Below are 22,064 nucleotides of genomic sequence, written 5' to 3'. Positions count from 1 at the left end.
ATGTTTCCTAAAGCATATGCTACCCTTTGGGACTCCAGTGTAATTGGGAAGGATCAAACAGGGCGTTTGACGGGTTACATTAAACCTAGGCCCCCACCATTCCTCAAACCTATTCATATCGTATCCAGCTAATCTCCAATCGAACATATTCTGTGTATCTTCTCCACGTCCTGTACTATTTTGTCTTCGAGCCCATTCTGCTATCTCTTTACTGGCGAATGGGATAGGTCGCACAGGGAAGCCCTCCTCCAAGCATCTGGGAATTTGTGTACAAACACAACAACTGAATTTATTTACCCTCTCTGCGTATGAGTGAGACATGTATAATAAGGTGTCAGTATGCAATTTACCCTCTACATGATGTTGGATTAATATGATAATATAAAAACATCAATGCCGTCATTCTCTTCAGGTTAGCGTCTAGTACTTTCAAAGTTCCTTATGATGTAGTTTACACGAGTTGCGTGGATCCCATCTGGCTTTTCTTTTACTTTAACGGCTGTTCAGGTTGTTAGCAGCACTTGGTAGGGTCCATTCCACCTAGGAGAAAAAGAATCTTTGTTTAGTGCTTTCACATACACTTGATCTCCAGGTTTAAAGGGTGTGTATTTCCCTCTTTTGGATGCATCTGAGCCTTTTGCACCTTTTCATGTTTTTGTTTTTTTTTCATTTTTTTTTTCAGCGGTTTCACACATGGCCTGGGCATACTTTAGTGATGCCTCATCTGCCTATCTCATTGATGTTTGTGGGACTTTGGCGTGTTCAAACTGGCTGCCTTGTTTCCCTACATTAAAACAGCATGGCGCTTCAGCAATATTTATTTGATTTTGAAGCATTTTGAGATGTCTTGAGATCATGAAAGTTGACAGTGGAAAAGACGCAGGAGAAGATACAAATAAGATTTACAAGAATTATACCAGAGCACAAAGGTTATACCCATTATGAAAGATTGAACAGGTTAGAATTTTTAATCTCTAGAAGGGAGAAGGCTTATGCATTGCCAGATAGAGGTCTTTAAAATTCTGAAGGTGATGACAAGGTAGATCTAAAGATGTTTACACTGTGGGTGAGTCCAAAACTCGGGTCATAACTATAAGGTAGTCACTCATAAATTCAATAAGGAAATTAAGAGAAGTTTCTTTAACCAGAGAGTGGGTAGTGTGTGAAACTTGCTATCATAAGTAGTTTAGATGAATAGCGTAGGTGTGTTTAAGGGGATGATAGTTAAACACGGGGGAAAAAAAGGAAGTATATGCTGAAAGGATACAACAGGGTGAAAGGAGGATCATATGGAGCATAAAGACCAGCTTTGAAATATTGAGCCAAATGTGAGTTCAGTGCCGTTTTTGTAAAGTTTCATTTTTTCCCCTGAATTATTTCATTTTGTAATTTAAAATAATTTTGTTATTTTCAGGGTGAATTGAACAACGACCAAGATATTCTGGATTTTATAATGAATCAACCGACAATTGTTCCAAGAATCAATTCCAGAATTCTCAGCTCTGAGCGAGAGTACCTGGATTTAGCTGCTGATGGTAAGAGTTATCAAGTGACTTAGGCAGGACTCGAGGTGTGCTCCAAAAGCTTGCTACTTTTCATTTTCCTTGAGAATAGCGCATTATTTTATTGACCAATTCACCATTTAAAAACAAAGATAAATGTACAAACACAAATTGTTCCCCGAGCGCAGCTTAATTTCCTTCCTACTGTATCGGTTCAGTGCAGGCTTGTTGTTCTAAGAGTTCCAATTTCCGTACTGAAGTGGTCTTTCTTCCATAGCACTGATTATAAAATCAATTTTAATGGAGCCTGGACTTGCTTACTCCATGTGTACGCCAGTAGAAATTCTGGCATGACACAGCTCTAAATTGTAAATACTGTACTCTTGTTGGGACTGGAGGAAGAGAAAACAAAAGAGAAAAGTTACTTGTTTGGAAATGATTTTGCCATTTTGGGCTGCTCTTACAACATTCATTTGATTTGCATGATAAATGAGGCAAATGCATAGGCTTGAATTTTTGTAGAGTTGGAGAGCCCCCTTGTCATTACGAAAATTGTGGTGGAAATCCAAATCGGAAAGTCCTACCCCCGAATACCGCATCTGCCATTATCGTAGGGGCGGCTCTGAGTTACACACCTATGCTTCACGGAGGCAACCGCACATGTTAAAGTGCAGCTGCCTCAGGCTGATGATGGGATGTCCAGAACATGGCCTGAACACTTTAGACCTGTTCGGAGTGGTCTAGTGCTGCTGGAGTTCTTTATACCTTTTTGGAGAGCTAAGATACCCTTTTGGATTTGGTCCAGGGACCCTTTGCAGGAGGTCAGTTGCCCAATGAGAGATAAGATGAAATTTGGGATTGTTAAAAGTAAGCATGAATGTCTATAAACCCATTGGAACTGTTAAGCTTATTGGAGCTGCCAAAGCATTTAAAACTCCAGCCCTTGAATATTTGCAAAAACATTTCTGTCATGTTGATAAGAACACTTGCTATTTCACTTTGACTGTTGTTGTAAGGCTGAGGGGTTGTCATTACAGGATTAGTGCTACATGACTAATTTCACAGCCTTTCATTATCATAATGGGGCACCTGTTCATTCATAGCTTGGTGGGCTGCTCCAAGTGGTTATAAATTCTTTGAAGTGGGACTATGAACTACGATGCTTCTTTGATAAGGGATTAAAGGATTTGATTATATTAAATGGGTTTTTAATCAGTGAAAGTATTCATTTCTGAAATAATGAATGTATCAATAGGCACTTTGGAATGTTATTTAATCTCAGCCTAACTCCTAAAATCTCACATGGTGAATACTGGGTGAGTTGGCATAGCAAGTGTGAAGACAAGGGTAGTGAGTGGGTGGAGGGATATGTGTTGGCATGAGTTGCCACTATGTTGGCGTAGAGGCTATAAAGGGCCACAGAGGGTGGGCAGGGATTCACATGTTGTCATGGAGGGCATTGGGGGCCATGGGGTTGGGTAGAGGGATATAGGTTGGCATGGGGGGTATGAGGTGCCATGGGGTGGATAGAGGGGCATGAACAAAGAACAAACAAAGAACAAAGAAATGTACAGCACAGGAACAGGCCCTTCGGCCCTCCAAGCCCGTGCCGACCATACTGCCCGACTAAACTACAATCTTAAAGAACAAAGAAATGTACAGTGGCACGCTTGGCATTGATGGGCATGGGAGTGTGTATGGGGGAGGGGGATTGAGGGTGGAGGGCTGTTTTCTGTTGTAACTTTTTTCCCCAATGCATTGAGGCAGGATCTCTGCCCAGCCTGCCTACCCTTTTTCTGGGGTCACCTGCCATGACTCCCATGACGAACCACCCACCCACGCCTCCACCAGGAATTGTCCTGACTTCAGGCCATCGACCTTGCTATCCTTAAATGAAGGATAGAGATTGGAAAAATTAGGTATGTTGTCTGCCTGTCTGCATTCTGACTTCAAGTTTGAAGAATTTATAAAATTTTCCTGCTTTAAAATAGAAAATTGATATTTTAAACTAATAACTGCACTTCATCATGCAGATTGAATTTACAACATTCTGAAGAATTAACGTTTATAGGACTTGAACAAATGTCCTTTAACAGTGTGTAATTGTAGTTTGAATTAGCCAGTGATCTCTATAAATGTTTAATGAACTCAATTTCCTTACAGCTCATGATGGTGTCGATGACTATTCCCATTTTGCTTTCCTGAAATCTGAGGAAAAATCTGCAGCAGTCGCCAATAGTATATCCTATTTGTCTAAACGAGGTACAGTATTTGGTATTGAAATGATGCCTGCTGTTCTTCCTGATGTGACATTTATTTTGTATTACAATTGCCATTGTGTTGTTCATATTAAGTCAGAGGATATGCTGTTATATAATGATAAGATCACAAATTTGTAAACCTCAAAAGTTTCTTCTACTAAGGTTTTCATTTGATGTGACTGCCTAATTACTATTAAGTAAATATTTGTTTGAGGGAAAAAAAAGGTTATTTAAGAAGCTGCTGCAGATATTCTGCACTTTTGGAGAGATCCTTGCTTGGTTAAGTACATTTCTTTAAAGTACGACTTGAAATTTGAGAACGATACCTGGAATTTGATAGAGCAATGTGACTGATCAGAAATGTGTGCTGGACATACTAATCATCAACATGTACAGACATCTCACTTTATTGAGTGCAAAATAAAAGGAGCTGGAGCCTGAAATCTCCACATCCGTTCAAATTTACATAGTTCCCATATCAAATGACAATGAAACCCGTTGATCTGAAGCTGTATTTATTTAATAATTAGACTTTGTGACTTTGAAGGGATACAGCTCCACTGTAAAGAGCTAGAGTGTGAATGCTATTATTTACTACATCTATCCTTCTAAAACAGCATATTGCCTGGCTTATAAACAGAAAAGAGAAATGGAAATATTCAGTAGCTCGGGCAAGGCCTGCAGAGTCGGAGAGAGTTGATGTTTCATGTCATTGACCCATCGTCAGAAGCTGATTTAATGTATAATATATAAATATATATCATCTCTTCTCCTGTCATTTGTAAATTGTTTGAAGTGTGCAATATACGGTTGCTGATTTCAGTATACTGGATCGAGCTCTGCGGTACACATCTCATATTTGTCACTTGTGCAGCAATCAGTGGTGCGAAACTGAATCTCGGTAATGTAGCAATGTTGAAAATCCATCATCTTATTTTAATTGCGTTCATCCCACACTGTCACTGGTAGGAAAGTAATTGTGATATTTCAGTGGAGGTGGGAACAGGTGCAGGGGTGTGCAATAAATATTTGTTGGTAACCGCAGTATCTGTTCTCAGCAAAATCAAGAGAGGCTCCCGTCAAAATTTCCCACTATGTTTTGCTTACAAGCAACAAATAATTCACTCAAAGAACAAGGGTGTGCTTTATCAAACCAGTCAGTTGATGTAGTCCCAGAAAGGGGGAATGGAAAAGTCATCCTCATCCTCAATGGGCCATTTACATGGCTTTTTTAAAAAAAAATTCATTCAAATTTTAACAATCGCACAACTCAACATTTGCAACTGAAATAATGCTGAAGAACCCCACAAACCCACCCACCCTTCATACCCTTACATCTCCTGCCTGTTAGTGACAACTAGCTCTTCAAAATGTAATATAAGCAGCCCACATGTCTTGTGGAACCCCTCACTCGTCCCCCTCAAGGCGAATTTCACCGTTTCCAAACACAGGAACTCCATTAGAACCCCCCAGCCACACCCCGAGGCAGAGCGGGGGGGGCGAAGCTATCCTCCACCCCAATAGGACCCACCTGCAAGCAATCAGCGTGGTGAAAGCTAACACATCTGCTCCCGCACCCGTTTGCAACTCCAGCAAGTCTGACACCCCGAATATGGCCCCCAGGGGATTGGTCCACATGTAACATCGCCGACATGGTGCTAAAGAACGACCCCCAAAACTTTTGGCAGGACCAGAACGTATGCACACGATGGGCAGGGCCCCTCCCATACCGCTCACATACACCCTTCACCCTTTCAAACAACCAGCTCATCCTTGACTTCGTCCGGTGCGCCCTATGTACCACGTTTAACTGAACCAGCCCCAGCCTCGCAGACAAGGATGAGGCATTCACCCTCCGCAGCCCTCCTCCAGCTCCATCCCCAACTCCTCCTTGGGCCACGACCCACTCCAGGGACGCCCTGACCTCCTCCAATACCGTCCCATAGATCGCCAAGACACCCCCCCCCTCCTCCAACATTGAGGAGGGTGATACCGCCAGGAAGGTCGGGCAGACCTTTTTTTTACCAAACTCCGCACTTGCATATACCTGAATCCCTCCCCCGGGGGATCCCATACTATGTCTCCAGCTCGTCCAAAGTCGCAAATCAACCTTCTAAAAACAAACCTTTTACTTCTGCCAGTTCTCGTTCCTCCCAATCCTAAACCTCACGTCCTACTTCCCAGGCTCAAACCCAGGGTTCCCTTGGATTGGCATCATCTTGTCCCTGCCCCAATTTAAACTGCTGCCAAAATTGCCTCCAAATTTTCAATGTGGCCACCACCACCGGGCTTCCCGCATACCTCCCTGGGGTAAATGGGAGCGGTGTCGTTGCCACCGCCCCACAACCCCGACCCCTTACAGAAACCAGCCTCCAACTTCACCCACGACATCTCCGACTCCCTACTCCAACCTGCACCTTCTTGCCATTCGCCGGCCAATAATATCTCAAGTTCGGAAGAGTCAAACCTCCCGGTTGTCACCCTCTCTGGAGCATTGTCCTCCTAATCTTTGCCACTTTACCAACCCATATAAATGACAAAATCAATCTCTCTACCCCTGTAAGAAATGACTTTGATAGAGAGACCGGCAGGCACTGGAACAAGAATAAGAACCGTGGCAAAATGTTCATCTTGACCCCCTGTATCCAGCCAGCTACCTATAGGGGTAGCCTATCCCACCTCAGCAAATCCCCCTTCACCCTGCTCACGAAACTTGTAAAGTTCAGCTTATGGAGCTGAGCCCAGTCCCATGCCACCTGCACTCCCAAATACCTAAAGTGGGTTGGCGCCACCTGAAATGGCAACACCCTCACTACAAAGTGAGGGAGACACTACAAAGCATTCACTTTTCCCCAAACTCTGATTGCACCCTGAAAAAGTCCCGAATCTATTAACCTACCCCATTACATCCCCCACCGAAGCACACGGATTGGAAATATACAGCAGCAAATCATCCGCACCCAGGGACACCCTTGCTCCCCCCGAGAGGGTCGAGGACCGAGGCGTAGATCTATCCACCTATCAACACCGTATTCAAGTCCCCCATCTCACAGTATTAACTGATGCGTATCCAAATCTGGTACGGCACCCAACATCCTCTTCAGGAATCCTACACCATCCCAATTCAAGGCGTGTACACCAACCAGTACCGCCAACCTCCACTCCAGTGCACCCGTCACTATTACATACCTACCCCCTTGATCCGCCACCACGTTCTCCATCTGAAACTTCACCCTCTTACCCATCAATACCGCTACACCCTGGGCCCTGCTATCGAAGCCAGAGTGAAATACCTGGCTTACCCAACTGCTCCGCAGCCTCACCTTGTCCTTCACCCTCAAATGAGTCTCCTGAAGCAGCACCACATTGGCTTTCAAACTCTTTAGATACCAGAAAACTCTCGCTTGCTTCACGTTCCACATCACCACCCGGACCGCGGTTCTCTTATCCCCCCACGCCCCGCCTGACAGTCATTACTACTCCTCTAGGCCCCATCCCAAATGCGGGCCCTTGCCCTACCCCTAGTCCCCCTACTGTCTTCCCAGAAACCCCCACACCACTTCCTACCGAAATCACCTTTCCCAGTATCGTCCCCATCCCCCCCCACCATTCACACCTTCTAGGCCCATCAAAACTTGCCCATACATGTTCCAACGGCCGCGGACCCTCCCCCCACCCCGGTCCCGTTCGCCAACCAACTTGTGTTTGCTAGCACGGCGACACCTGCCAGGGCTCCCTCCCTCACACCAAAGAAACACACCAAAATCAATGCCCCCCCCTCCAAATCCAATCCTTCCAAACTCCCAGCACAATCCAGTACACTAAGCCCCTAATCCCAAAAGATTCCACTGATCACCACCAATGTCCCCAAACCATTCCAACCCAAACACCCTTTGCACAAAAACACAAAGATAAACGGCCATAAAGGGAAAGAACAACGTAACATAAAATACAGAACAAAACTCAGTCCAGTCCCAAGTCTTCTGCTTCACAAATGCCTCTGCCTCCACCGCGTCTCAAAATAATGGTCTCTGTCGTTATGTGTGACCCTCAGTTTCGCTGGGTGGACCAAACAAAACCGAATGTTGCATTTATATAACGCTGCCTATGCCCGCCCAAAGGCCACCTGTCTCCTCGCTGGCTTTGTCGTGAGATCTTGGCATACACGTATACCATTCACTTCTCACATCACCTCTCGTTTCGCCGTTGCCCATCTCAGCACCTTCCCCTTCACCTGATAACTGTGGAAACAGACGACCACAGCTCTCGGCGGTTCATTCGCCTTTGGTTTTGGCCGGAGTGATCGTTGGGCCCTATCTAATTCATAGAGGGAGGGTTGCTCCCCCATCAGCTTGGCAAACATCTCCGGCCCTCCAGCTCCTCGGGCAAACCCACAATCCTCAAGTCTGCCTTCATGACCTGTTTTCCTGGCCTCCCACTTTGGCTCTCAGTCTTCTATTACTCACCATCACACTCTGCAGCTCCTCCCCCATCAATGTTCATTGGTCACTATGCTGCGACAATGCCTCCTCCATCGCCTTGATTTTCTCTCCTTGCTCCCGCACCGCTGTCAGAGTCTTTGCCAGAGCCAGGGCGGTATGTGGCACAGTGGTTAGCACTGCTGCCTCTGGCGCTGAGGACCCGGGTTCGAATCCCGGCCCTGGGTCACTGTCCATGTGGAGTTTGCACATTCTCCCCATGTTTGCGTAGGTTTCAACCCCACAACCCATAAGATGTGCTGGTTAGGTGGATTGGCCACGCTAAATTGCCCCTTAATTGGAAAAAAAAATAATTGGGTACTCTAAATTTATTTTTAAAAAGTCTTTGCCAGAGTTTCCTTTATCGGGGCAAGGGTCTCATCCACCCACTCCTTGAACGAGGTCATCATCTCTGTCCGAAACCTGTCGAAATGTTTTGAAAATAGCCACTCAAACTCCATGGCCATCACCTCAGCCACCTTTTCCACTGTAATGGGTGCGGTTCCACCCGGCGAGTCTTCTCCCGCCATCTTTCCTCCCGCTGAGCTCCTCACCATGCTCGACGGTGGACCCTCGCTTCCACCCTTTTCCCCCGGATTCCTTTTCCAGCTTTTTAACATCCTTGATGTACCTCAGACTTTCCCGCAAATCCTCACACAAAACTTTCCCCCGGAGCTGGATGCAAAGGGCCAAAAAACCACGACTCTGGCAGGAGCCACCAAACGTGTGACCTCCACCTGCATGTCGCCACCAGAAGTCCAGGCCATTTGCATGTTAAATTATATTCGACCTATACAACTTGGCAATCCAAATTGAGTGAATTCTTTTGAATTCTCTATTTGATTAAAACAATTTTTTAAAAATGTTTTAAATAAATTTAGAGTTCCCAATTCATTTTTTCCAATTAAGGGGCAATTTAGCGTGGCCAATCCATCTACCCTGTACATCTTTGGGTTGTGGGGGCGAAACCCACACAAACACGGGGAGAATATGCAAACTCCACATGGACGGTGACCCGGGGCCGGGATCGAACCTGGGACCTCGGCATCGTGAGGCAGCAATGCGAACCATTGCGCCACCATGCTGCCCTCTCTATTTGATTTCTTAATGACCATCTTATATTGATGTTTTGTTATTCTCCAGAAATAGAAATGCACTCTTTGGGTGGGATTTTCCACCTCCCCGCGGCATGTTTTGCGGCGGCAGAGGCAGACCGCCTTTGGAACTTCCAGTCCTTAGACCATAAGACATAGGAGCAGAATTAGGCCACTTGGCCCATCGAGTCTGTTCCGCCATTCAATCATGGCTGATATTTTCTCATCCCCATTCTCCTGCCTTCTCCCCATAACCCCTGATCCCTTATTGATCAAGAACCTATCTATCTCTGTCTTAAAGACACTCAGTGATTTGGCCTCCACAGCCTTCTGCGCCAAAGAGTTCCCCTGATTCACCACCCTCTGGCTGAAAAGATTCCTCCTCATCTCTGTTTTAAAGGATCGTCTGTTTAATCTGAGATGGTGTCCTCTGCTTCTAGTTTTTCCTACAAGTGGAAACATCCTTCCCACGTCCACTCTATCCAGGCCTCGCAGTATCTTGTACGTTTCAATAAGACCCCCTCTCATCCTTCTAAACTCCAACGAGTACAGACCCAGAGTCCTCAAACGTTCTTCATATGACAAGTTCTTCATTCCAGGGATCTTTCTTGTGAACCTCCTCTGGACCCTTTCCAAGGCCAGCACGTCCTTCCTTAGACTCCAAATGGGGTCTGACCAGAGCCTTATACAGCCTCAGAAGTACATCCCTGGTCTTGTATTCTAGCCCTCTTGACATGAATGCTAACATTGCATTTGCCTTCTTAACTGCCGACTGAACCTGCACATTAACCTTAAGAGAATCGTGAACAAGGACTCCCAAGTCCCTTTGTGCTTCTGCTTTCCGAAGCATTTCCCCATTTAGAAAATGGTCTACGCCTAGATTCTTCCTTCCAAAGTGCATAACCTCACACTTTTCCACATTGTATTTCATTTGCCACTTTATTGCCCACTCTCCTAGCTTGTCCAAGTCCTTCTGCAGCCCCCTTGCTTCCTCAATATTACCTGTCCCTCTACAGATCTTTGTATCATCTGCAAACTTAGCAACAGTGCCTTCAGTACCTTCTTCCAGATTTATTAATGTATATTGTAAAAAGTTGTGGTCCCAGCACAGACCCGAGGCACACCACGAGTCACCAGCTGCCATCCTGAAAAAGACCCCTTTACCCCACTCTTTGCCTTCTGCCAGTCAGCCAATCCTCTATCCATGCCAGGATCTTACCCTTAAAACACCATGGACTTTTAACTTATTTAACAGTCTCCATGCGGTACCTTGTCAAAGGCCTTCTGGAAATCTAAATAAATCACGTCCACTGATTCTCCTTTGTCTAACTTGCTTGTTACCTCCTCAAAGAACTCTGAACAGATTCGTCAGATACGACCTCCCTTTGACAAAGCCGTGCTGACTCCGTCCTATTTTACCATGCACTTCCAAGTGCTTCGCGATCTCATCTTTAATAACAGACTCTAAAATCTTACCAGTGACCGAAGTCAGGCTAACCGGCCTATAATTTCCCATCTTCTGCCTCCCTCCCTTCTTAAACAGTGGTGTTACATTAGTCACCTTCCAGTCGTCTGGGACCCTTCCTGCCTCCAGTGATGCCTGAAAGATCATCACTAATGACTCCATAATTTCCTCAGCTATCTCTTTTAGGACCCTGGGGTGTAGTCCATCCGGTCCAGGTGACTTATCCACCTTCAGACCTTTCAGTTTCCCCTGAACCTTCTCCTTAGTAATGGTCACTGCACTCATCTCTGCCCCCTGGTTCTCCTGGAGCTCTGGCATCCCACTGGTGTCTTCCACCGTGAAGACTGATGCAAAGTAACTATTCAGTTTGTCTGCCATTTCTTTGTTTCCTATTATTACTTCGCCAGCCACATTTTCTAGTGGTCCAATGTCTATTTTTGCCTCTCTGTTACTTTTTATATATTGAAAAAAATCTCTTCCTATCTTCCTTTGTATTACTAGCTAGCTTGTATTCGTACTTCATCTTCTCCCCCCCCTTATTGCTTTTTTACTTGTTCTCTGCTCACTTTCAAAGGTTTCCCAATCCTCTGGTTTCCCGCTAATACTTGCCACTTTGTATGCTTTTTCTTTAGCCTTTATGCTGTCCTTGACATTCCTCGTCAGCCATGGATGCCTTGTCCTCCCCATAGCATGTTTCCTCCTCCTTTTGATGAATTTCTTTTGTGCCTCCCTAATAACCCCCAAAAACTCCTACCATTGCTGTTCCACTGTCTTCCCTGGTAGGCTCCTTCTCCAATCAACTCTGGCCAGCTCCTCCCTCATGTCTTTGTAGTTACCCTTATTTAATTGTAATACCGTTACATCTGATTGCAGCTTCTCCCTCTCAAACTGCAGGGTAAATTCTATCATATTGTGGTCACTGCTCCCTAAGGGTTCCTTCACCTTAAATTCCTGAATCAAGTCTGCCTTATTACACATCACCAAATCCAGAATTGCCTGTTCCATAGTAGGCTCTGTCACAAGCTGCTCCAAAAAACCATCTCTTAGACATTCCACAAACTCCATTTCTTGGGATCCACTACCAACCTGATTTTCCCAGTCCACCTGCATAATGAAGTCCCCCATGATTATTGTAATATTGCCTTTTTTACATGCCTTTTCTATCTCCTGATTTATTTTCTGCCCACATCCTGACTACTGCTAGGGGGCCTGTACATAGCTCCCATCAGGGTATTTTTACCTTTGCGATTCCTCAACTCTACCCACAGAGATTCTATGCCTTCTGATCCTATATCGCTCCTTGCTATTGATTTGACTTCATTTCTTACTGTTATAATCTGCCTGCTTACCACTGGCTGGAGACTAATGGCAATCCCACAATCCTTTGGGAGTATGAGTTTCCCCAATGAGGGGGCGGAGAAATCATTAGCAGATTCCCTTCATAAATAAAGCTGGCCAGTTTGGAACCGGCTGGAGGAGAATGAGCAGCAAGGAGTTGCTGCTGCTGTACACATATATATATATATATATATATGTTATTGTAAATAAATGTTATTTCTTTCCATTCTTCAACTCGTGCTGTATTCTTCGAAGCCCTCACAAAACTTACTAACAATGCAACCCCGCCCCCTTTGCTCATCTGCCTGTCCTTTCGATAGGCCATATATCCTTGGATCTTTAGATCCCAGCCCTGATCCCCTGTCTCGTCACGTCTCTGTGATGCCCACAACATCGTACCGGCCAATTGGATCCCAGCCCTGCTGCTGTCAACGGGATTCCCCGATGTTCTCACCCTCTGCCATTAGAGAGCCCGTGGCAGGGGGTCGCCAGCAGCAAGACCGTCTGAAAAGTCCCGTCCTATGTCTACTCTATTAAAACCTTTCATAATTTTAAAGATCTCTATTAGGACACCTGTCAGCCTTCTGCTTTAAAGAGGAAAAAGACACAACCTTTCCTTATTGGTCTAACCTTGCATTTCTAGTATCATCAATATAAATCTTTTTACCTTCTCCACTATCTCTATGTCCCTTAACAAGGTTCAGTATAAGTTTGGCATAGCCGTTCTTTTGATATCTTGTCCACCTCCCTGCTGAATTTGTTTTGTTATCTACAGCACAGAAGGTGGCCATTCGGCCCATCGTGTCTGCACCGGTTCCCAACAGAGTTATTCAGCTAGTCCCATTCTCCACCCCTATCTCCATTGCCCTCTAAATTAATCACTTTCAAATATATATCCAGCTCTCTTTTGACACCTTCTATTGAATCCACCTCCACCACTCTCCCAGGCAGTGCCTTCCAAACCCCAACAACCCTTGGAATGAAGAAGTTTCTCCTCATTTCACTCCTAGCTCTCTTGCTGACCATCTTGAAATTGTGCCCCCTAGACACTGACACACGAACTAGTGGAAACAGAATATCCTTCTTTATCCTGTCAAAATTGTTCATAATTTTGAACACCTCAATAAGGTCACTTCTTAATCTTCTCTGCTCCAAGGAGAACAAGCCCAATTTCTCCGATCTTTCCTTGTATCTAAAATTCCTTGTTCCTGGTATCATTCTTGTAAATCTCCTCTGCATTCTCTCAAGGGCTTTAACATCCTTTCTTAAATAAGAAACTGCCCAGAACTGAACACACTACTCCAAATTTGGTCTGACCAATGATTTGCAGAGGTGTAGCATCACTTCTTTGCTTTTGTACTCTATGCTTCTATTTATAAACCTAAGGATCCTATATGTCTTCTTTACAACTGTTTCAACTTGCCTGTCCACCTTCAGAGAATTATGCACTTGAACCCTGAGGTCCCTCTGCTTCTGTACTCCCCTCAAAGTTATACAATTGAGCCTATATTGTCTCCCATGTTTCTTCCACCAAAATGCATTACCTCACATTTCGCTGCATTGAAGTTCATTTGCCAGGTGTCTGCCTATTTAACCAACTTGTTAATGTCCCTCTGAAGTCACTCAGCATCATCCTCACAATCACTCTTCTCCCTAGCTTAGTATCATTTGTTTGCCTATTTTTGTTACTACTTGAAGGTTCCTTGTTTGCACATTTTTAGCCTGTTTTCCGGTCTGTGAATGATTAAATTTCTTTTAAATATATTTGTTCATGGCAAATGAGATTCGCTGGCTAGGCCAGCATTAATTGCACATCCCTAGTTGCCCTTGAGAAGGTGGTGGTGCAGACTATTTGGTGAAGGTCCACTCACAGTGCTCACGGAAGGCAGTTCCAATATTTTGACCCAGCAACAGTGAAGGAGTGGTGATATAGTTCCAAGCCCGGATGATGTGTGGCTTGGCAGGGGACTTGCAGGTAGTGCTGTTTCCATGCATCTGCTGCCTTTGTCCTCTGTAGTAGAGGTTGTCGGTTTGGAAGGCACTGTTAAAGAAGCCTTGGTGAGTTGCTGTAGTGCATCTTGTAGATCAGGCTCGTTCAACTGGCGGCCCGTGGTTGGATTGTGGCCCTCCTGGACTTTGCTCGCCAAAAGTCATTGGACATATAATTCTGTCTGTTGAATAAGCTAGTGAGCCGATCAGCAACTAATGCAGGGAGAAACCAGCCTGTGATTGAACAAGCAGTGGAATAGTAAGTTTTTTCAGTTTCAGTTCTCTAGCTTGAGAGCTTAAAGCACGGAAGCAATTACAGGGAATGACGGGAGTTGGAGTGGGTGGGCGGGTGTGTTTGAAAAGTGCAAAGGCTGAGATGGGGCCTGAGGCGAGAGGGGCCCCGATGTGAGAGTGGGAAGCCAGGAGAGTCCAAGGCAAGAGCGGGAAGCCCACAGGAGTGTGTGTGAGCGTGCGTGGGGGAGGGTGTGCATGAGGTAGGGTAGGGGAGTGCACGTGGGACAATGGGGGAGCACGTGTGGGAGGCTGTGTGTGTGGGGTGTGTTGTATTTTTCAAAAAACACATGTTTAATGTTATGCCAAACCTTATCTCTCTCAAATTCCTCATCGGCCCCTGAAACATGTTGTTGATGGTACACACTGCCGCCATTATGAATTGGCAGTGGTGGGAGTGAACGTTGAAGGTGGTGGATGGGGGATAATCAAACGGGCTGCTTTGTTCTGGATGAAGCTGAGCGTCTTGAGTGTTGTTGGAGCTAAACCCAGCCAGGCAAGTGGAGAGTATTCAATCACAGTTCTGACTTGTGCATTTGGGCAGTGTTTGGGGTGTCAGGAGGCCAGTTACTCACTGCAGGATTCCCAGCCTTTGACCTCTTGTGGTTAGCCCAATTCAGTTTCTGGTCAATGGCAACGCCCAAGATGTCGATAGTGGAGGATTCAGCGATGGCTTATCTACACGGACTGTTTCAGTATCTGAGGAGTCACGAATGGTGCTGAACATTGTGCAATGTCCCCTTTTATGATCTTATGATGGAGGAATGGTCATTTTTAAAACAGCAGAAGATGGTTGGCCAAGGACACTACCCTGAGGAACTCCTGGAGTGATGTCCTGGAACTGAGATGGTTGACCTCCAAAAACCACAACCATCTCCCTTTGTGCCAGGTATGACTCAAACCAGTGGTGAGTTTTCCCCTGACTGCCATTGGCTTCCGTTTTGCTTCGACTCCTTGATGCCATACTCAATCAAATGCTACCTTGATGTCGAGGGCACTCACTCGTACTTCACCTCGAGTTCAGCTGTTTGTCCTTGTTTGGACCAAGACTGTCATGAGATCAGGAACTGGGTGGTCCTAGCAGAATCCAAACTGAGTGTCAGTGATCAGGTTATTGCTGACAAAGTATCACTTAATAGCATTGTTAGCAACATCTTCCATCACTTTGCTGCTGACTGAGAGTAGACTGATGGGGCAGTAATTGGCCTGGTTGGATTTGCCCTCCTTTTTGTGGACAGAGTGTAAAATCACACTGCAGTTCAGCTTCAGACTACAAACCTGTTCCTTGAAAAAAATCAATTGTTTTTATAAATTTGCTGCTTTTCAATTCTTTCCCTCTAAAATATACCTGAGTGCTTGTTTTGCTCTTTTTTTGATGACCTTGACCTGCATTGCTACTTTTAATGATTTGTGTATTTGTGCTGTCAAATCCTTTTGCTCAGTCGGCTGAACCATCAGGGGCCATGCTGAGAGTAAGATGTTAATGTTTCAGCATTAACATCCGTCACAGGAAAAGCCTCTTTAAGCATAAAGAATTCTGTGTAACTTTAGTTCAGTTTGAGATTGGTCTAAATGTCGTTTTTTTTTTGTCATTTTCAGTTACATTTTGTTAGTTGCTGGCAGTGATTAGACATTCAGATTAAAATACTTCCTTATTTTGTGACTAAATCCATTTTGTGATTAAATCCATTTTCAGCTGTATCAATTAACCTCCAACAAATTACTACTTTTGAACATATTATGTTTAAAGAAAACATTTATTTGAAAGAATTACACTCTAAACCTCTGCTGAACCACATTGATCCATGGCAGATTGGAACCTTTGGGGGACGGAAAAACTTCTCAAAATGAATGCAAGTAGCGCCTGGCTCTGCAGTTGCACCTAAAGCAGGAACTTTATCCCCATGCATTAACCTTTCATGGAGGGACTTCCAGTAGTGAGACGTGAACTCCCGCTGGAAACCCGACCTGGAAACTTGGGTGTCAGGATGACCCATAATTGGGCCCCACTCCAGAAGTTGAATTATTCCAGCCTGACCAACAATGTTAGAACGGACCTCCAGAGATGGAACAACCTTCCTCTATCTTTGGCTGGCGATTTAAACAAAAGAAATGAACATACTCCCTAGATTTTTCTTTCAATCCTTCCCCATTTTCCTGCCCAAATCCTTTTTCAATCAAAATTATATTCGCCTTTATCTGGGCGCGCAAGAATCCCAGAAACTGCAGCGTTCAATTGCAGCGAGAAAGACAGATGGTGGGGCATGGCCTTCCCAAACTTATTGGCAAGATCTACCAGCTGCATTGCGCCCGAAAGGCAGCGTGGCGCGCCGCGGCCAGTAGGCGCCAGGAGATCCCTCTTCCGGGATCTATTCGGATCGCCATGCCACTGCCAAGGTGCCAAGCTGGCATTTTTCCCACCCTGCTGAGCGGGCCCATGGGTACCCTGTGGGGGTCAGCGAGCGGAGCTCCTCAGTGATAAAAATGGGACTAAGTGCAGCCGCAGTGTTCCCGCTGAGGCCCCCAATGTACCTGAATGGCTGTTTGATAGGGTGGTGTTTCTCGGCGCTCGAAGCACCGGGAAACACCTGGCTAATCGCGTGCGTTACGGGACTCTATTCCAATTCGGGTAGATCGTGCCCATTGTTTTATTACTGGAATGCCAATATCCCACAAATCTTACTGTTGGCGGGGCGGGAATCGCGCCACGCCGGTCGGGGGCCGTTGGCAGCGATCGGGGCCCACCAATCTGCGGGTGGGCCTGTGCCGTGGGGGCACTCTTTCCCTCCGCGCCAGCCGCTGTAAAGCGCCACCATGGCTGGCGTGGAGAAGAAACACCCTGTGCATGCACAGGAATCACGCCAGCGGTTCTGGGAACACGCTTGCGCTCCTGTGCATGCGCCAACTTGCGCCGGCCGGCAGAGGCTCTTCGGCGCCGGTTGGCGCGGCGTCAATCACTCCAGCGCCAACCTAGCCCCCGAAGGTGCGGAGCCCGATGCCACTCTTTGGCGCCGGTACGGCCCACCCGCCGGATACCGGAGAATCCCGGCCTCTGTCTTTTGAGTTTAAAGCAGAACATGTTATTGTTGTTTTTCTTCCTCCACCGAATGGTGCGCAAGTCAGCCTTTCATCTGTTTCCACAGCGAGTTTTTCATGGAACATGTCACTAGCCTATTGCCAGAGATTTATAGCTGCATGGGGTATCACTCCGCATCAAGCATGGCTGACCAGGAGTCTCTCCCACTCTTACCATCTGCTGTTGGTGTGTTGGAAGGATTTTTTTCAGATTGATAACTCGTTGGCCGCATTATGAACTCACCTTCCTTGGCAATCAAGTTCTGGGGTGGGACTCAAAACCCAGAATTGCTGGCTCAAGGGAGACATGGGCATGCCATAAATTCTACAGTGGGGTATATTGTAACTAATTGGTAGCTCTTAGTTCCATGGAATGCTACCCTATTCTCAGCACTGATATAGGATGCACATTTCAGTTTCTTGGGAACTCTTTATGCTTAATTTTTAATGAGCATTGAAGAAGACATGAGAGAAAGCCCAAACTCTAATGTACACATTCACTCTCTCCAGAAGTGGTCTGTGATTGTTTTCTGACATATTTTGGACATGCTGGCTCAAGAACCTTATCATCTGTTTCAGATCCTATTCTCTGCTGTTTTGTCTTTCTGTGTTAAGAGTGCTTTGGATAGAAACAGGATCCTTGACCCGTGGGAATTATTGCCCATGGTACTCTGTTTTCCCAGCATGTTATGAATAAGTCATTTGTATATTCTTTCTCTTTCCACTGCTAATATTCCAGCTGCATATTTTTTCTATTCACGGCTTTTGGAATTTCAACTGCATAATTTCCTCGTGTATTAATATTCCTTGGGTAATATTCAGGCATTATATTTTCCTGTTCCTTACATGGTGCAAGATTTTCTTCAATTTCTGACAGTCTTTAGTGCAATATCCCCCGTTTATTGCCATCGGTGCCTTTTTCTCTACGTAGTTGGATTTTTCCTTGCCCTAGAATCATCTTGCTACGCTCCAAAACAGTGCATGACAAATACATTTTTGTTGTTGTTTTGAACCATTTTCCATCATGCTTGAGCTGTATTAAAATGTTTTGGAGATGCTTTAAGTGGTTCATTAGCAGCTTAAGAAGTGTTATAAGAATCATTACAGGTGCACTGCAAATTCCTGATATTTCTTTATTACCTCCAAATAAAATTGCATTCTCAGCAGTGATACATTTTAAGAACATGGCGTTCTGCATTTTAATCATCAGTTTGGGATAAATTTTTTAAAAACTGCCTTGTATTTTCCACAAATTTTTCCACAAATGTAAGAACTGTAAGGTTTTGGGTTTTATCATTCAGTGGACAGTTTGGCCATTAAAGGGTTAATCCCCTGGATTTGTTGTGGTATCTTCATTACTGTTAACTGATTTTTGCCTTCCTAACAGCACTGTGGTATGTACCTACACCGTAATGGTCATCATCATCTCGCAGGCAATTAAGGATGGGCAACAAATGCTGGCCTGGGTAATGACGGCCCCAGCCTGTGAAACAATATTTTTAAAAATGCAACAAAAAAATGAGTTAATTCCTGTTTTTAAGATTCCGTTGTACATTAGTTTTCTCCATTGCTTCTGGACAAACTTGTGTATGATGTTAAGCTTGGAATTTACCTGTGGAGGTTGTGTGTGGTCTACAAAGTTTAATTCAGTGACTTAATTCTGATTCAACCAGAATGAAACCTCCTTTGTGTTGGTTTGGAGAACTGACTAAGTTTATTGGGATGCACAGGTTTCCTGTTGCAATCTTTGTGGAGTGCAGCATGAATCTGATGCTAGGTGGAAGCCATTCAAACGTCATGGAGGATAACTAATTGAATTTTATATTCTTGGCTAATGACTTCTGTTTTCCTTTGGCTTGTGGATAGGTTTTAAAATATTATTTGTTTCATGAGCAAGTCGTCAGTTGGTTTGTGGTGGGATGGAAAAAACAGTTCTATTTTTAAAAAGCTGAATTATGAAGTCAGCAATCAAATCAAATTATTCTTTTTTTTTCAAAAGCGAGCTTTCATTTCTATCAAGAGTTTGAAGCCCAGGCGGAGATTCCGAATGAAGTCAGTTCCGAGGGACGTCTCAAAGTCGCTAAATTATTTTGTCTGAATGTTCAAAACTGTTTCACTAAATTGCCGCTGACAGCATTTGATTTAACGCTGTTTTTTTACATCTTTGGCATTCCTGTCTCGAAGCATTTCTCTCTCGGGTGATTTGGTTTTTAAATGGTTGCTTTCTTTTTTTGGGTGTCACAGGCTTTAATGTCAGAAAATGCAGTACCACATTTACTTGTAGGTTGAATGTGGCTGCAGCTGGACATTGTTTGCTGTAAATTTGACTTTATTCTGCTATTCATGTTTTTCATTTATTTTTTGTTGTTTATGCTTTTGTGCAGGAATGTCTTCAAGAGAGATCTATGGTAACTTTCTGCTCTATTTGTTAGTCTGATTCTTATCTACTTCAACCTGATGCATTTTTCATATTTTCCACTCAATTGCTTCATTATTGGGTTTTATTGCATCTGCTCAATTCCGCATGCATTCAGAACTCTTGTTACAAAACATTGGACTGTTTAAGAATCAAAGCCCCAGCTCACATATTTCAATTAACTGAATTACCGTTCTGCAAATTTAAACATAAATAAAGGAGAGACAGCACAAGAACATTTGGTCCATCAAGCTCATTCCATCTACATGTTTAATTTGATCAATAAAACCTAATGACCGTTTTCAAACCTGTATTAATTTAATGTGAGGAGCGTGAATTTTAATTTGGCAATACCTATTGAGCAGCTGCCTGAGATTTGGCCCTTCAAATCTATCATGTTCAGTGAAACTTTCTGCTCAGTTGTTTGCTAGTAGGGAGCCCATAGCAACTCAACTGGTGAATATGCTTTATCGTGTGGCACTAAAGCTCTACAGACGTGGAGTTTATTGCGTTCAACTTCTGCTCTGCGCGATGTTCAGCCAACATCATGGGGTGTGAAGAAGAATAAAAAACTGGGATGAGTTCTTGGTGTCGACGACTGACCGTGACTCTACGAGAAAGTGTGCATCAGTGGATATTTAATGGGGATCAAATTGAGTTGAACTGTAATGCCATCCAAAGTCAAAAAACAGTGATATAGGTTCAGTTGAAAAACAATTGAGGGCTGACCATTACTATGTCAGGTGGAAAGGTATGGGGACAATTTCATTAAAATCTTCTTGATTCACAGGGTTGCATGTTGGAGATTTGTCCACCACATAAACATGCATAAAATATATAGTATTATTTTGGTGCTGGAATTCCCTAGTATGTAATTGAGTGGAAGAATAATTTGCAATGAGCTAATTAATCTTGCACCATACTAACATGATGGGTTATTTTCATAAATTCATGTGCAAGTGTTACTTCACTTCAATGATTATGTTTTTAAAATGTAAAAAAAAATAGGGAGGCGGAAGTGATGACGATAGTGTTTGCATGGCACACCTCTAACTTTCAGTTGGTTGTTGGAAAATTTGTAGATTCACCCCATGCAATTCATGTTATGTAATGCATTATTAAAGCTGTACTCCCTGCCTGACCATCCTAGGCCACTCCCTTCACATCAATCGACATATCTGCATGACAGTTGATGCTCATTGCCAAACCTGAAGCAGCTGTTATCCTGTTCCTTTGCATTTTATCTCCTCTGAACTGAAGTGGCCCTTGCTATCAGTGTGCTGAATGGAAAATAAATCCTACTGCTTATGATAAATTTCCACATAGCATGTTGCCACTGATTCAGATAGCACATGTGCCAAACCTTTCTTGCCAACCTTTGTGTCGACATATGCAGAAGATTTACTTTGGATGCTAGCAATCCTGTTCCACGTTATGATTCAAAATGTTAAAAAAAAAGATTCAAAATGTTTGCTGGTTAAATCACAGCTTTTCAAGATGTAGGTTCACGGGTATGGTCTGAATTGACAAATTTCTTTCTAAACGGGACAGATCTTCAAGTTGTGCTTTGGTACAATCCTTCAGATTTAAACCTTAGCACTGATCTGTGACTCACCAGCTACTAAATTGTAAATAATGTTATTAAATGACAAATCAGTAAGTCTTGGAAATTCAGAGCAGATCTCTCAACATCTGAAAGAACAGTACAAATTTCAGGCAGCGGCCTTTCATAAAAACTGAAAAAGGATTTAGCCAAGTCCCTGAATCAAAGTTGTCTGACATAGGGACCTCTTACCGACGGTTTACGTGAGGAGTATCCAACTAAAACATTAACACAATGCTGGTAGAGCTGTAGGACGAGAGTGCAACACGGCTGTTCGACTGTAGGTGAGGCCCAACTCGAGAACAGGGCCGATCAGTTTGCAATCTAACCGGCCCGCTCCCATTGGTGAAATAAGAATCCCGTCATGGCATGGCGATAAGCCAATAATCACCACTTAAGGCCAATCTCCATACAATTAGCAGCAATGACCCCCTATCTAACGGCCACCCATAATCTAACCACCTCCCCAGCAAGTGGTCATGCGGGTGCTGATTTTTAAAAACGTGAAACTGGCTGAATGGGTGCTGTGGGAGGTGAATAGCCATCTTCGTT

The 22,064-nt window shown here is 44.3% G+C and overlaps 1 protein-coding gene across 3 annotated transcripts in view; it reads left to right on the top strand.

Annotated features, from left to right (window-relative positions):
* Nucleotides 1–22,064, top strand: part of uggt1 (UDP-glucose glycoprotein glucosyltransferase 1) — a 220,278-nt gene that overhangs the window by 94,987 nt on the left and 103,227 nt on the right. For 2 of the 3 annotated variants that reach the window (XM_072474685.1, XM_072474683.1), the window contains exons 19-21: nucleotides 1,415–1,535; nucleotides 3,666–3,764; nucleotides 19,878–19,901. In XM_072474685.1, coding sequence (XP_072330786.1) covers nucleotides 1,415–1,535; nucleotides 3,666–3,764; nucleotides 19,878–19,901 — 244 coding nt within the window. The remainder of the gene's footprint in view (nucleotides 1–1,414; nucleotides 1,536–3,665; nucleotides 3,765–19,877; nucleotides 19,902–22,064) is intronic. The other variant, XM_072474684.1, reaches the window with a different exon arrangement.

The sequence above is a fragment of the Scyliorhinus torazame genome, chromosome 14, assembly GCF_047496885.1.
Source record: "Scyliorhinus torazame isolate Kashiwa2021f chromosome 14, sScyTor2.1, whole genome shotgun sequence".
Taxonomy (NCBI): domain Eukaryota; kingdom Metazoa; phylum Chordata; class Chondrichthyes; order Carcharhiniformes; family Scyliorhinidae; genus Scyliorhinus; species Scyliorhinus torazame.
This window is presented reverse-complemented; position numbering and strand designations above follow the sequence as displayed.